The sequence below is a fragment of the Staurois parvus genome, unplaced genomic scaffold (assembly GCF_062004578.1).
Source record: "Staurois parvus isolate SC_StPar_1 unplaced genomic scaffold, SC_StPar_1.0 ptg001428l, whole genome shotgun sequence".
NCBI classification, from domain to species: Eukaryota; Metazoa; Chordata; class Amphibia; order Anura; family Ranidae; genus Staurois; species Staurois parvus.
The window spans coordinates 265,523-278,425 of record NW_028319224.1 but is presented as its reverse complement, the minus strand read 5'-3'; the positions used below and the strand labels follow the sequence as shown (position 1 = coordinate 278,425).

Here is a 12,903-nt window from a genome sequence, read left to right as displayed (position 1 = left end):
GACACTGATGTAAGGGTGTACTCTGATGGGAGCCTGATGTAAAGGGGGACTTTGCTGTGTAGTCATAATCCTAAGAAGGACTGATGAGGACTCCCGATATAAAGGGGGACTCCGATAGGACATCTAATGTAAGGGGGAACAAGTTTTGTTTAATTACCCTAATCTAATAATCTGATACATAATATTGTTTCCCAGATCAAGACACTGTGTGACAGATTGTCAGTGACTCACAGTGTAGATATTATGCCTCCTGACTTTTTTTACTGCCCCCCCCCAGATCAGATAGGTTTAGATGCGGCCCTGTGTGTGACACTAAATCATTTCTACAAAATGAATACACTTTTACATTAAAAAACACTTGTACATTTCCATACCTCCCACATTTCTGAAACGATAAAGGGCGACACCTTTGAGCACACGTATGTAGGTAAAGGACACGTCTATACCTCAGTACCAGTTACACAAACCACAAAAATCTAACATGCAAAAAACAATTGGCTAAACCACACAAATGCTTTTTTTTTTAACTTTTATTTCCCCCTTTATATTGGTAGTAAAATTGTACATTTTGTACAGAGATGTACACATCAGAACAAAAAGAGGGACAACGGAGGCTGCACGAGGGACAGAGGGATTTGGACTCAAAAGAAGGACAGCCCCTCCAGATAATGGACAGCTGGGAGCTAAGCAAGTTGGCAAGAGCTACCATCCGTTATTATATGAGTTTTTGGTGCTCTAGTTCTTCTGTTGAACAAATGTAGCAACAGAGAAGTTAGATAAAAACTTTAGTGCGGCTTAACACTGTTGGTAGTAAAATGGTACATTTTGTATACAGATGTACACATCAGACCGAACGGAGGGACAACGAAGGCTGCTATAAAGGAATTCCCGTGAGACGGTTGGCGAATAGACGTGCACGTGCGCACAGAAATATGCACGATCACGCACATGCACGGCGAAGATTGGCGCCAGACGGACTATTTAAAAGGTGCCTCTGCCTGTGCTGAGTGCTGATTGGTCTTCAGCTGTTCCCCGTTTCCTGCTCGTTCCTATGTGATTTCCTTGTTGCTGACCCGGCTTGTTCCTGACCTGACTCTGATTCCTCTCTTGCTTGATACTGGTTCCTGACTTCGGCTCTGCTCCTGACTTTGGCTTGCTTCTGATTTGGTACCTCGCTGTCCGACCATTGATGACCCCGGCTATTCCTTTGACACTGCTCCTGTCTCCTATACCAGCTTCCTGCCTTGCTCTGGTGCACACCTGGCGACCCACCATACCAGCTCTGCATATTAATACTGATCCTGAATTGGAGGTCCATCAGTCTTCCAAAGTCTCCAACTGCAAGAGCTGCAAACAACATCTACTGGCGCTCTTGTCCCCCTGGTCCCTAGACACCCTCTGTTCTACCTCCAGTGGGGTCAGGGCTAGTGACACAAGTGAGGCCGACCTCGTCATTTCAGTCTCCTATCAGGTACGTGACAGCTGCACCAGGGACAGAGGGGTTTGGACTCAAAAGATGGACGGTCCCTCTAAAATGAGGGGCAGTTTAGAGCTATGCATTTCTAGTGAATTTAAAGTGTAACTCCAGCCCAATTTTGTTGAGGTAACAAGAGGAAAGGGCCAGAACATCTTTTAAGTTTTTCCTGGTGGTTATTGGGAGATTTCTTCATCACTTGCTTTCCGAGAGACCATTGTCTTTGAAACAAGAAGTAAGAGAAAGCGCCCCAGTGGAGATGTAGACAGCAGAAAATCTGAGGTACGTTCCAACCAATCCCCACACTGCTCTAAGATACTGTATAACCTTCTGGAAAAGCCAGTACTAACATTTATCGTTGAAACATGATGGGGAATGCTTTAACCAATACATCTCTTTGTTTCGTACTGCATGTTTTTCCTTTTAGGAATAAGGTGACAGTTTACTAATCTGATTATTTAAGCAGCAGGCTAGACTTGTGCCTATTGTTTTGTGGCAGCTCTCAAGTGAGATTGTGATCCACAATAATGATAATGGAAATGAAGATAACACCTCTTATTTTGACCATCACAGTAAAGGGACACCTCTCCCTCTATCAATGTAACGAGACACCTCTCCCACTGACCACCAAAGGAAGGGGGCACCTCTTCCAGTGACCATCAATGGAACGGGAGAGTTCTCCCAACGACCATCAATGGACCAACAACCTCTCCCACTAATCACCAATGGTGGGGAACAGCTCTCCTACTGACCACCAATGGAGTGGAACACCTCTTCTACTGACCACCAATGGAACTGAACACCTCTCCTATTGACCACCAATGTAATGGAACACCTCTCCTACTAACCACCAATGGAACTGAACACCTCTCCTATTGATCACCAAGGTAATGGAACACCTCTCCTACTGACCATCAATGGAAGGGGAAACCTCTCCTACTGACCACCAATGCAGTGGAACACCTCTCCCACTAACCACCAATGGAAGAGAATAGCTCTCCTACTGACCATCAATGAAAGGGAACACCTTTCTACTGACTACCAATGGAAGGGGAAACCTCTCCTACTGACCATTAATGGAATGGGACACCTCTTCCACTGACTACCAATGGAAGGGAACACCTTTCCTGCTGACCACCAATGGATTGGAACACCTCTCTTACTGACCACCAATGGAATGTAACCTCTCCTACTGACCATCAGTGGAGGGGGACACCTCTTCCAGTGACTATCAATGGAAGGGGAGAGTTCTCCCAACGACCATCAATGGACCAACAACCTCTCCCACTAATCACCAATGGCGGTGATCAGGTCTCTTACTGACCACCAATGGAATGGAACACCTCCTTCTGACCACCGATGGATTTGAACACCTCTCTTACTGACCACCAATGGAATGGAACACTTCTCTTACTGACCACCAATGGAATGTAACCTCTCCTACTGACCATCAGTGGAAGGGGACACCTCTTCTACTTACCACCAATGGAATGGAACACCTCTCCTTATGACCACCAATGGAATTGAATACCTCTCCTACTGACCACCAATGGAATGGAAAGCCTCTCCTACTGACCACCAGTTTAAGGGGACACCTCTTCCACTGACCTCCAATGTAAAGGGTCACCACAATTTTCTTTTCTGGTCATTATTATAATTTATTTCATTTTATTATTATTATAAATAATTTTGTCTATTAGAGCATCCCTTTGTGTTATATAGGCTAAGTGCACCACATTTCTTTTATTCATTCTTATAGCCACGATGTAATTCACACTAATATTGCGTGAGCTGTAGATATAATATTTATTAACAGGGGATCCCTGATTTTATGGGTTCCTCACTGGTAAAACGTTTGAGAAAAGGCAGACCAGAGTACCACGCTATGTGTGCTCTGTGTCTTCTTTACACCTCTCATGTACACCGCAGTGTATTCCCCGGAGGTACAAGAGACCACCACCACTGGTAACTCCCACAATCCTGTTGTGAAGGTACATCGAGAGGACAAGTCTGAGGAGTAATTGGTGGTGGAGCAGAATGAGCCAACTGTCTCCAGGTAATTCAGGAAAACGATAAGCAGAATAATGAAGTAGGATATGAGCACTCACAGCCTTTCCAGTTCCTTCATGTCATCAAATGCTCCACGCTCCACACTGATAATCTGATTCTCCATCAGCTGCCTGGGAACGAAATAGAAAACATCTGTAAGTCCCACTGCAACAACATACACGTCAATGGAATCCCGCAATGATAAAACATGTCATGGCTGACCTCCCCCTTCCAAACATATTTTCATGACTGCCGTGTCTGAACTTTCCCTCTAAACATGCTAGTTTCCTGGCTGCCATGGCTGACCTCTCCTTCTAAACATTCTAGGGCCCTGGCTGTTATGGCTGACCTCTCCTTCTAAACATGCTAGTTTCCTGACTGTTATGGCTGAACTCTCCTTCTAAACATCTTAGGACCCTGGCTGTTATGACTGACCTCGCCCTTTGAGCATGCTAGTTCCCTGGATGTCATGGCTGACCTCTCCCTCCAAACACGCTAGTTTCCTGGCTGTCATGGCTGACCTCTTCCTCCACTGTCATGGCTGACCTCTCCTTCTAAACATGCTAGTTCCCTGGACGTCATGGCTGACCTCTTCCTCCAAATATGCTAGTTCCTTGACATTCATGGCTGACCTCTCCTTCTAAACATGCTAGTTCCCAGACTGTCATGGCTGACCTTCCCCTTTAAACATGCTAGCTCCCTGGCTGTCATGGCTGACCTTTTCCTCTAAACATGCTAGTTTCCTGGCTGTTATGGCTGAACTCTCCTTCTAAACATCTTAGGACCCTGGCTGTTATGACTGACCTCGCCCTTTGAGCATGCTAGTTCCCTGGATGTCATGGCTGACCTCTCCCTCCAAACACGCTAGTTTCCTGGCTGTCATGGCTGACCTCTTCCTCCACTGTCATGGCTGACCTCTCCTTCTAAACATGCTAGTTCCCTGGACGTCATGGCTGACCTCTTCCTCCAAATATGCTAGTTCCTTGACATTCATGGCTGACCTCTCCTTCTAAACATGCTAGTTCCCAGACTGTCATGGCTGACCTTCCCCTTTAAACATGCTAGCTCCCTGGCTGTCATGGCTGACCTTTTCCTCTAAACATGCTAGTTCCCTGGCTGTTATGGCTGACCTTTCCCTTGAAAAATGGAAATTCCCTGACTGTCATGGCCAACCTCTTCTTCTACACATGCTAGTTCCCTGGTTTTCATGCCTGACCTCTCCATCTAAACATACCAGTTCCCTGGCTGTCATGGCTGACCTCTCCCCTTAAACATGCCAGTTTCCTGCAGGAGTGCAGGTGTGTCCTCGTCCACACTCAAACCACACCCAAAAAAAACTATAAAAAGTACCAGGAGCAGCTCATGGGACCCCCTACGGGCAGTGCCTGAGTGCTCGAATGGTCAATCCTCCCCTGGTTTCCTGGCCGTCATGGCTGACCTCTCCTTCAAAGCATGCTAGTTTCCTGACTGCCATGGCTGAACTATTCTTCTAAACATCTTAGGACACTGGCTTTTATCACTGACCTCTCCCTCTGAGAATGCTAGTTTCCTGGCCAGGGGCGGACTGACAACTCATGGGGCCCCTGGGCAATAGGGGATCATGGGGCCCCTGTGTCCTTGCCCAAACTCAAAAAAGCCTATGGAAAAGGTACCAGAGGCATCTCATGGGGCCCGCTACTGACCCCGGGCCCTCGGGCAGTGCCGAGTTTCCAAATGGTCAGTCCGCCCCTGTTCCTGGCTGTCATGGCTGACCTCTCCCTCTAAACATACTAGTTCCCTGGCTGTCATGGCTGACCTCTCCTTCAAAGCATGTTAGTTCCCTGACAGCCATGCATGAACTCTCCTTCTAAACGTCTTAAGACACTGGCTTTTATGACTGACCTCTCCCTCTGAGCATGCTAGTTTCCTGGCTGTCATGGCTGACCTCTCCCTCTAAACATGCTAGTTCCCTGGCTGTCATGGCTGACCTCTCCTTCAAAGCATGTTAGTTCCCTGACTGTCATTGGCTTCAAAATGCATGAAATGTGAAGTCAATGGGCTTCAAGAAAAAGCACGTATGATGCATTTGGCATGCCTTTTCAGCCCCTGGTAACAAAGCCTATATAGATTTTTTGGCCAACATAGAAAAAAAAACATGCCAAATGGAAACTCAATAAAGACACACATCAACACATGTGCAAAACATGCATCGACACACATTTAACACACCATCAAAAGCCGAATGAAAACTGAACTGTAAGGGTATGAACTCCAGGTAGGTGGCTCCACAGATCCATTCATTAGAATTTGGTAACCGAACCAATTTTAGCTAAAACTTCCAAATGTTCCTTATATGGAAATACTAACTCCCTTATTACTATAATCAAATGTGTCAAATGTGTCAAATGTGTCAAATGTGTGAATCATTAATTATTGTTCCCGAATGTCCCGGAGGTATAAAAAGACATACGTTGTCCACCATCCTTGGTGGCAGAACCATTCTCAGAACATTTGTGCGACCTTTTCATTTTCGGAGAAGTACAATGTTCGGCTTCATGGGGGGTGTGATTAATTTCCAGACTATTGTTTTCAGCATGCGAAAATGTAAAGCAGACAGCAAATCTATTAGAAGGAAATGTGTGCAATTGTCCATTAAATAGAGGCTCCTCTAAGCAATGCAAAATACTGACCACGGTGCAACATTCACAATATGGAATATCATACATGGTCATGTCCAGGGCCGTGCATAAGGGGGTACCACCAGGTCTCCTGTACGGGGCCCAGGCCAACAGGAGGGACCCAGGTAGCTCGGTAAATTGGATGTGGGCAGGGAGGGTGATCGGCACGGTGAGGGGAGGAATTTCTGGAACCGATCCCCTGTATGGGTCTCTCTGCAGCAGCTGAAAGCTCCTCTCCCTCCCGCTGGCTTTCAGCTGCTGCAGAGAGAGCCATACAGGGGATCAGTTCCCCCACCACACCCATCAACTGCTCTGTGCACCATACGTTTCCCCCTGCTGCCCAGGACCCATGTGTCCCCCACAGCGCTGTTGACCTCCCTGCTCTCCTTCCCACCGGGATCTGCAAGCATACAATAGGATCCTTCAGGATGGAGAGTGAGGGAAGGGTCCGGTAAATATGTCACATTTACCAGCCCCTTCCTTTCCTGAATGAACACAATGAGTGATTGGTTCTGATAAATCAGTGTTCGTTCATAACTGAAGCATGGTGAACTGTGTGTGTGTGTGTGGGGGCCTGTCAGGTTGGATGTATGGGGCCCCGTGGTTTCTAATATCAGCCTTGATCATGTCCCCTTGCATGGGGTTGCCATCAGGAGGGACAGGTGCAGCATTCAGCCCCTCTGGAGGAGGCCTGTCAAAATCTATGGTAGGCTGCAGCCAGACAGGGCTGAACGCTGTACCAAGAATACCTGTGTTCTGGAACCTCATCCCTGAACGGACACGGTCCTAAACGCTGGTACCACCTGGCCCATCGTTCAGCCCCATCCAACCTCAGCCTGCCATAGATTTGCAGGGCTAGACTTAAATCTGGTGACACCCTTACAGCCTGCCCTTGTGGACCAGCCTCTACCTCACATTGGCACCACCATGCTGTACTGCACCCAACTACTAGAGGTTCTGGTGCATCTGTTGGGACAGAGCGTGGATATCGAAAAACAAGTCCTGTGGGCTGACAACACACATCAGTGGTGTAAGCCCTGCCTAGTGTCTTTTGCTAAACTACGCAGCCTCTCTTATGCTCAGATCTCTACAACATAAAGGATAATCATTCTGTAGTCTAAGATAAGAACAAGGAGGTCTAATGACAGCAGGTCACTTCACTGGGGGGGTCACATCTTCACTGACTACCAGTGTAACGGGCCTCTGGGTGACAAGTTCGCTAGCTAAGCCACACGTGGTCAGATCCACAAAATTGGACCCTGTTGCAAATTTATTGCAATTAGTCAGATGAATCTGAATGGAGCCGGATGTAAATGGATGCATATCCACGTGTACCTGGCTACTCACAGGGATGCATTGCAGTCCGCTTTTTATCCCTCATAATGAGTCAGAAACAGACTGATGGAATGTCCATGTGAAAGAGCTCTTAAAGAAGAGGTTCCTAATGTGTTCTGTTTTCCAGGGGACAAAGTACCTACAGTGCTTGGGACCACCCTCCTATGTGCTATCCAAAGCTAGCTGGAAGGTCGATTAAGGCACCCCTCTCACCTCTAACAACACAGCTAGCAAGAAGATCTCCATCTCCAAGCTCTCGCCAGCTTTCCTGGAACATTTTAGTTGACAAGCCCCCCCTCGCCCTACATTCATCATACATAGTTCTTCCTCCCTCCATGGCAATCTGACAATCCAGCTATCAAGGAGATGGTTGCTTTGAGAGGTGACACATTTTCCATCTGCAAGAACTTTCCTGCTTGCCTGAAACTTTAGTTGACAAGCCCCCCTCCTCCTGCATTCATCATTCATCCTCCCTCATTAGCAGTCTGACAACACAGCTAGCAAGGAGATGGCTGCTTTGACTGGTGACACATTTATCTATCTCCAAGCACTTGTCAGCTTGCCTGGTACAAGTGCCTGACCAGCTTCCCTTCCCCTACATTCATCATTCATCCTCCCACTATGGCAGTGCGACAACACAGCTAGCAAGGAGATGGCTGCTTTGAGAGGTGACACATTTATCTATCTCCAAGCTCTTATCAGCTTGCCTGGAACATTCGTTGACAAGCCTCTCCTCTTGCATTCATCTTCCTTCATAAGCAGTCCGATAACACAGCTAGCAAAGAGTTGGATGCTTTGACAGATGACACATTTATCTATCTCCAAGCTCTTGCCAGCTTGCCTGGAACATTCGTTGACAAGCCTCTCCTCTTGCATTAATCTTCCTTCATAAGCAGTCCGATAACACAGCTAGCAAAGAGTTGGATGCTTTGACAGATGACATATTTATCTATCTCCAAGCACTTGTCAACTTGCCTGTAACAAGTGCCTGACAAGCTCCCCTTGCCCTACATTCATCATTCATCTTCCCACTATGGCAGTGCGACAACACAGCTAGCAAGGAGATGGCTGCTTTGAGAGACGACACATTTATCTATCTCCAAGCACTTGTTAGCTTGCCTGGAACATTCATTGACAAGCCTCTCCCTTTGCATTCATCCTCCCTCATTAGCAATCGGATAACACAGCTAGCAAGGAGATGGCTGCTTTGACAGATGATACTTTTCTCCATCTCTAAGCACTTGTCCAAGACAAATGAAGTGTTCCAGGAAAGTGAGAGAGAAATGTGTCATCTGTCAAAGCAGCCATCTCCTTGCTAGCTGTGTTCTCAAGGGAGGATGAATGATGAATGCAGGGTGAGACGCTTGTCAACTAATGTTCCAGGCAAGCGGGAAAGTGCTTGGAGATGTAGAAATATTTGTCATCTGTCAAATCAGCCATCTCCTTGTTGGCTGTGTTGTCGGACTACCGTGGAAGGAGGAAATGAAGACCTTGGGGGGCTTGCCAACTGAAATGTTCCAGGCAAGTGCCTGGAGATGTAGAAATGTGTTGTCTATCAAAGCAGCCATCTCCTTGCTAGCTGTGTTGTTGGACTGCCATAGAGGAAGGATGAAGGATGAATGCAGGGGGAGGGGGGTTTGTCAACTACTATGTTCCAGGCAAGCTGAAAAGTGCTTGGAGGTGGAGAAATGTGCCATCTGTTGACGCTGTCATGTCCTTGCTAGCTGTGTTGCTGGACTGCTGTGTAGGGAGGATGAATGATGAATGTGTGGGTGTTTGTCAACTAAAATGTTCCAGGCAAGCAGGCAAGTGCTTGGAGATGGAGAGACGTGTCATCTGTCCAAGCAGCCATTTCCTTGCTAGCGGCGTTGTTGGACTGTCATTTAGGGAGGATGAATGCATGAGGGCTTATCATATCAACTAAAATGTTCTAGGCAAGTAGGCCAGTGCTTGGAGATAGAGAAATGTGCCATCTGTCAAAGCAGTCATCTCCTTGCTAGCTGTGTTGTTGGACTGCCATAGAGGAAGGATGAATGATGAATGCAGGCGGAGAGGGGCTTGTCAACTACTATGTTCCAGGCAAGCTGGAAAGTGCTTGGAGATGGAGAAATGTGCCATCTATCGAAGCGGTGATCTCCTTGCCAGCTGTGTTGTCGGACTGCTGTGTAGGGAGGATGAATGATGAATGCGTGGGCGTTTGTCAAGTACAATATTCCAGATATTCCAGGCAAGTAGGCAAGTGCCTGGAGATGGAGAAACGTGTCATCTGTCCAAGCAGCCATTTCCTTGCTAGCGGCGTTGTTGGACTGTCATTTAGGGAGGATGAATGATGAATGCGTGAGGGCTTATCAACTAAAATGTTCTAGGCAGGCAGGCAAGTGCTTGGAGATGGAGAAATGTGCCATCTGTCGAAGCAGTCATCTCCTTGCTAGCTGCGTTGTTAGACTGCCATAAAGGAAGGATGAATGCAGGGGGAGGGAGGCTTGTCAACTACTATGTTCCAGGAAAGCTGGAAAGTGCTTGGAGATGGAGAAATGTGCCATGAAGCAGTCATCTCCTTGCTAGCTCCATCGTTGGAATGGCCGTTGAGGGAGAAGACAGCACCCTGTCTGACCTCACAGCTAGCCTTAGTCACCACACAAGAAGATGGAGTGAAGTACTACATGTACTATGCCTCCTGGGGAACAGAACACAATCATAGACATGGATGTGAGATTTCTTCTTTACATAAAGCCATGTCCCATCCTGTTCTGTATGTTATCGAATGTATCTTACTATGAACACATCACGCGGCAGCAATTATCAACATTGACCCGGCACATTGGTAGTAAGATGAATCACATGCATCTGGTTCCTCGCATCTCTCAGGGTCTCCAGTGATGTGCACAGTGAACATGTTAGCGGTTCATTACGGGATGGTCACTACAAGGTCATATGATGGTGTCCTGATCTCATCATCATGCACAATAAACAAGTAATGGAAGAGTCAGGCTGCAGAGAAAATGAACGCCTTCGTTATGTCCTTGTAGAAGACGCTGGAAGGGTCCTTGCACACAAGAGGACAGCAATGGATTCAACCCAATGGCATCCATCCATAATGGAAACATTCTGATTACACGCAACATCAAGAGTACATAAATCACATACAACTAGAGTCTGATGAGATCAGGGCTTTTTTCCAGTGAGAACGCGGGGGGAAAGCGACACCTCCAGCAATTCATTTATGTAGAGGCAAGGGGTGATGGAGGATCTATTGATGCTGGCTGCTGGGGGATCTATTATCACTGGTGGGAATCTATTTTTGCATGGGCGTCTATTGTTGATGTGGAGTTCTACTGTTGCTAGTGGGGGATCTATTGTTGTAGGGGGGCTTATCTTGCTATGGGGGTCAGTTGTTGCTGGGAGGGATCCACTGTTGAGGGAGGAGTGTATTATTGCTTGCTTCTGGAGGATCTATTGATGCTAGCTGCTAGGAGTCTATTGTTGCTGGGGTGGTGTTTTGTTGAGGGGGGTCCATTGTTGATGGGGGAGGGTCTATTGTTGTGTGGGGGATCTATTTTTGCTGGGGGGTGTCTATTGTTACTGTGGGGGTGTCTATTGTCTCCAGGGAAGGAAAATGTTTTTCCCTGTTTATCAAAAGTATTTGGGAAGGCTATCATGTGACTAGTGTGCTGCCATGGATAGGCACCCGGAAGGGAACATGGAAGTGCCGGGAAGGCTATCATGTGACTAGTGTGCTGCCATGGATAGGCACCCGGAAGGGAACATGGCAGCACCGGGAAGGCTATCAGATGGCTAGTGTGGTGCCATGGATAGGCACCCGGAAGGGAACATGGCAGCACCGGGAAGGCTATCATGTGACTAGTGTGCTGCCATGGATAGGCACCTGGAAGGGAACATGGAAGTGCCGGGAAGGCTATCATGTGACTAGTGTGCTGCCATGGATAGGCACCCGGAAGGGAACATGGCAGCACCGGGAAGGCTATCAGATGGCTAGTGTAGTGCCATGGATAGGTACCTGGAAGGGAACATGGCAGTGCCGGGAAGGCTATCAGGTGACTAGTGTGCTGCCATGGATAGGCACCTGGAAGGGAACATGGCAGTGCCGGGAAGGCTATCAGGTGACTAGTGTGCTGCCATGGATAGGCACCTGGAAGGGAACATGGCAGTGCTGGGAAGGCTATCAGGTGACTAGTGTGCTGCCATGGATAGGCACCTGGAAGGGAACATGGAAGTGCCGGGAAGGCTATCATGTGACTAGTGTGCTGCCATGGATAGGCACCCGGAAGGGAACATGGCAGCACCGGGAAGGCTATCAAATGGCTAGTGTGGTGCCATGGATAGGTACCTGGAAGGGAACATGGCAGTGCCGGGAAGGCTATCAGGTGACTAGTGTGCTGCCATGGATAGGCACCTGGAAGGGAACATGGCAGTGCTGGGAAGGCTATCAGGTGACTAGTGTGGTGCCATGGATAGGCACCAGGAAGGGAACATGGCAGTGCCGGGAAGGTTATCAGGTGATTAGCGTGGTGCCATGGATAGGCACCTGGAAGGGACATGGCAGCACTGGGAAGTCTATCAGATGACTAGTGTGGTGCCATGGATAGGCACCAGGAAGGGAACATGGCAGCACCGGGAAGGCTATCAGATGGCTAGTGTGGTGCCATGGATAGGTACCTGGAAGGGAACATGGCAGTGCTGGGAAGACTATCAGGTGACTAGTGTGCTGCCATGGATAGGCACCTGGAAGGGAACATGGCAGTGCTGGGAAGGCTATCAGGTGATTAGTGTGGTGCCATGGATAGGCACCCGGAAGGGAACATGGCAGTACCGGAAAGGCTATCAGGTGACTAGTATGCTACCATAAATAGGCACCTGGAAGGGAACATGGCCACGCCGGGAAGGCTATCTGGTGACTAGTATGCTACCATGGATAGGTACCCGGAAGGGGACATGGAAACGCCGGGAAGACTATCAGGTGACTAGTGTGGTGTCATGGATAGGCACCTGGAAGGGAACATGGCAGTGCTGGGAAGGCTATCAGGTGACTAGTGTGGTGCCATGGATAGGCAACAGGAAGGGAACATAGCAGCACCGGGAAGGCTATCAGGTGACTAGTGTGGTGTCATGGATAGGCACCCGGAAGGGGACATGGCAGTGTCTGGAAGGCTATCAGGTGACTAGTATGCTGCCATGGATAGGCACCCGGAAGGGGACATGGCAGTGTCTGGAAGGCTATCAGGTGACTAGTATGCTGCCATGGATAGGCACCCGGAAGGGGACATGATAGCGCCGGGAAGGCTATCAGGTGACTAGTATGCTGCCATGGACAGGCACCAGGTAGGGAACATGGCAGTGCTGGGAAGGCTATCAGGTGACTAGTATGCT

At 48.2% G+C, this 12,903-nt stretch overlaps 1 protein-coding gene across 1 annotated transcript in view; it reads right to left on the bottom strand.

The window, feature by feature from the left end:
- The window catches only part of SLIT1 (slit guidance ligand 1), a 615,356-nt gene that overhangs the window by 523,035 nt on the left and 79,418 nt on the right, over positions 1 to 12,903 (bottom strand). Inside the window, exon 3 of the mRNA XM_089662084.1 lies at positions 3,583 to 3,654. Within this exon, the coding sequence (XP_089518210.1) occupies positions 3,583 to 3,654 (72 nt within the window). The remainder of the gene's footprint in view (positions 1 to 3,582; positions 3,655 to 12,903) is intronic.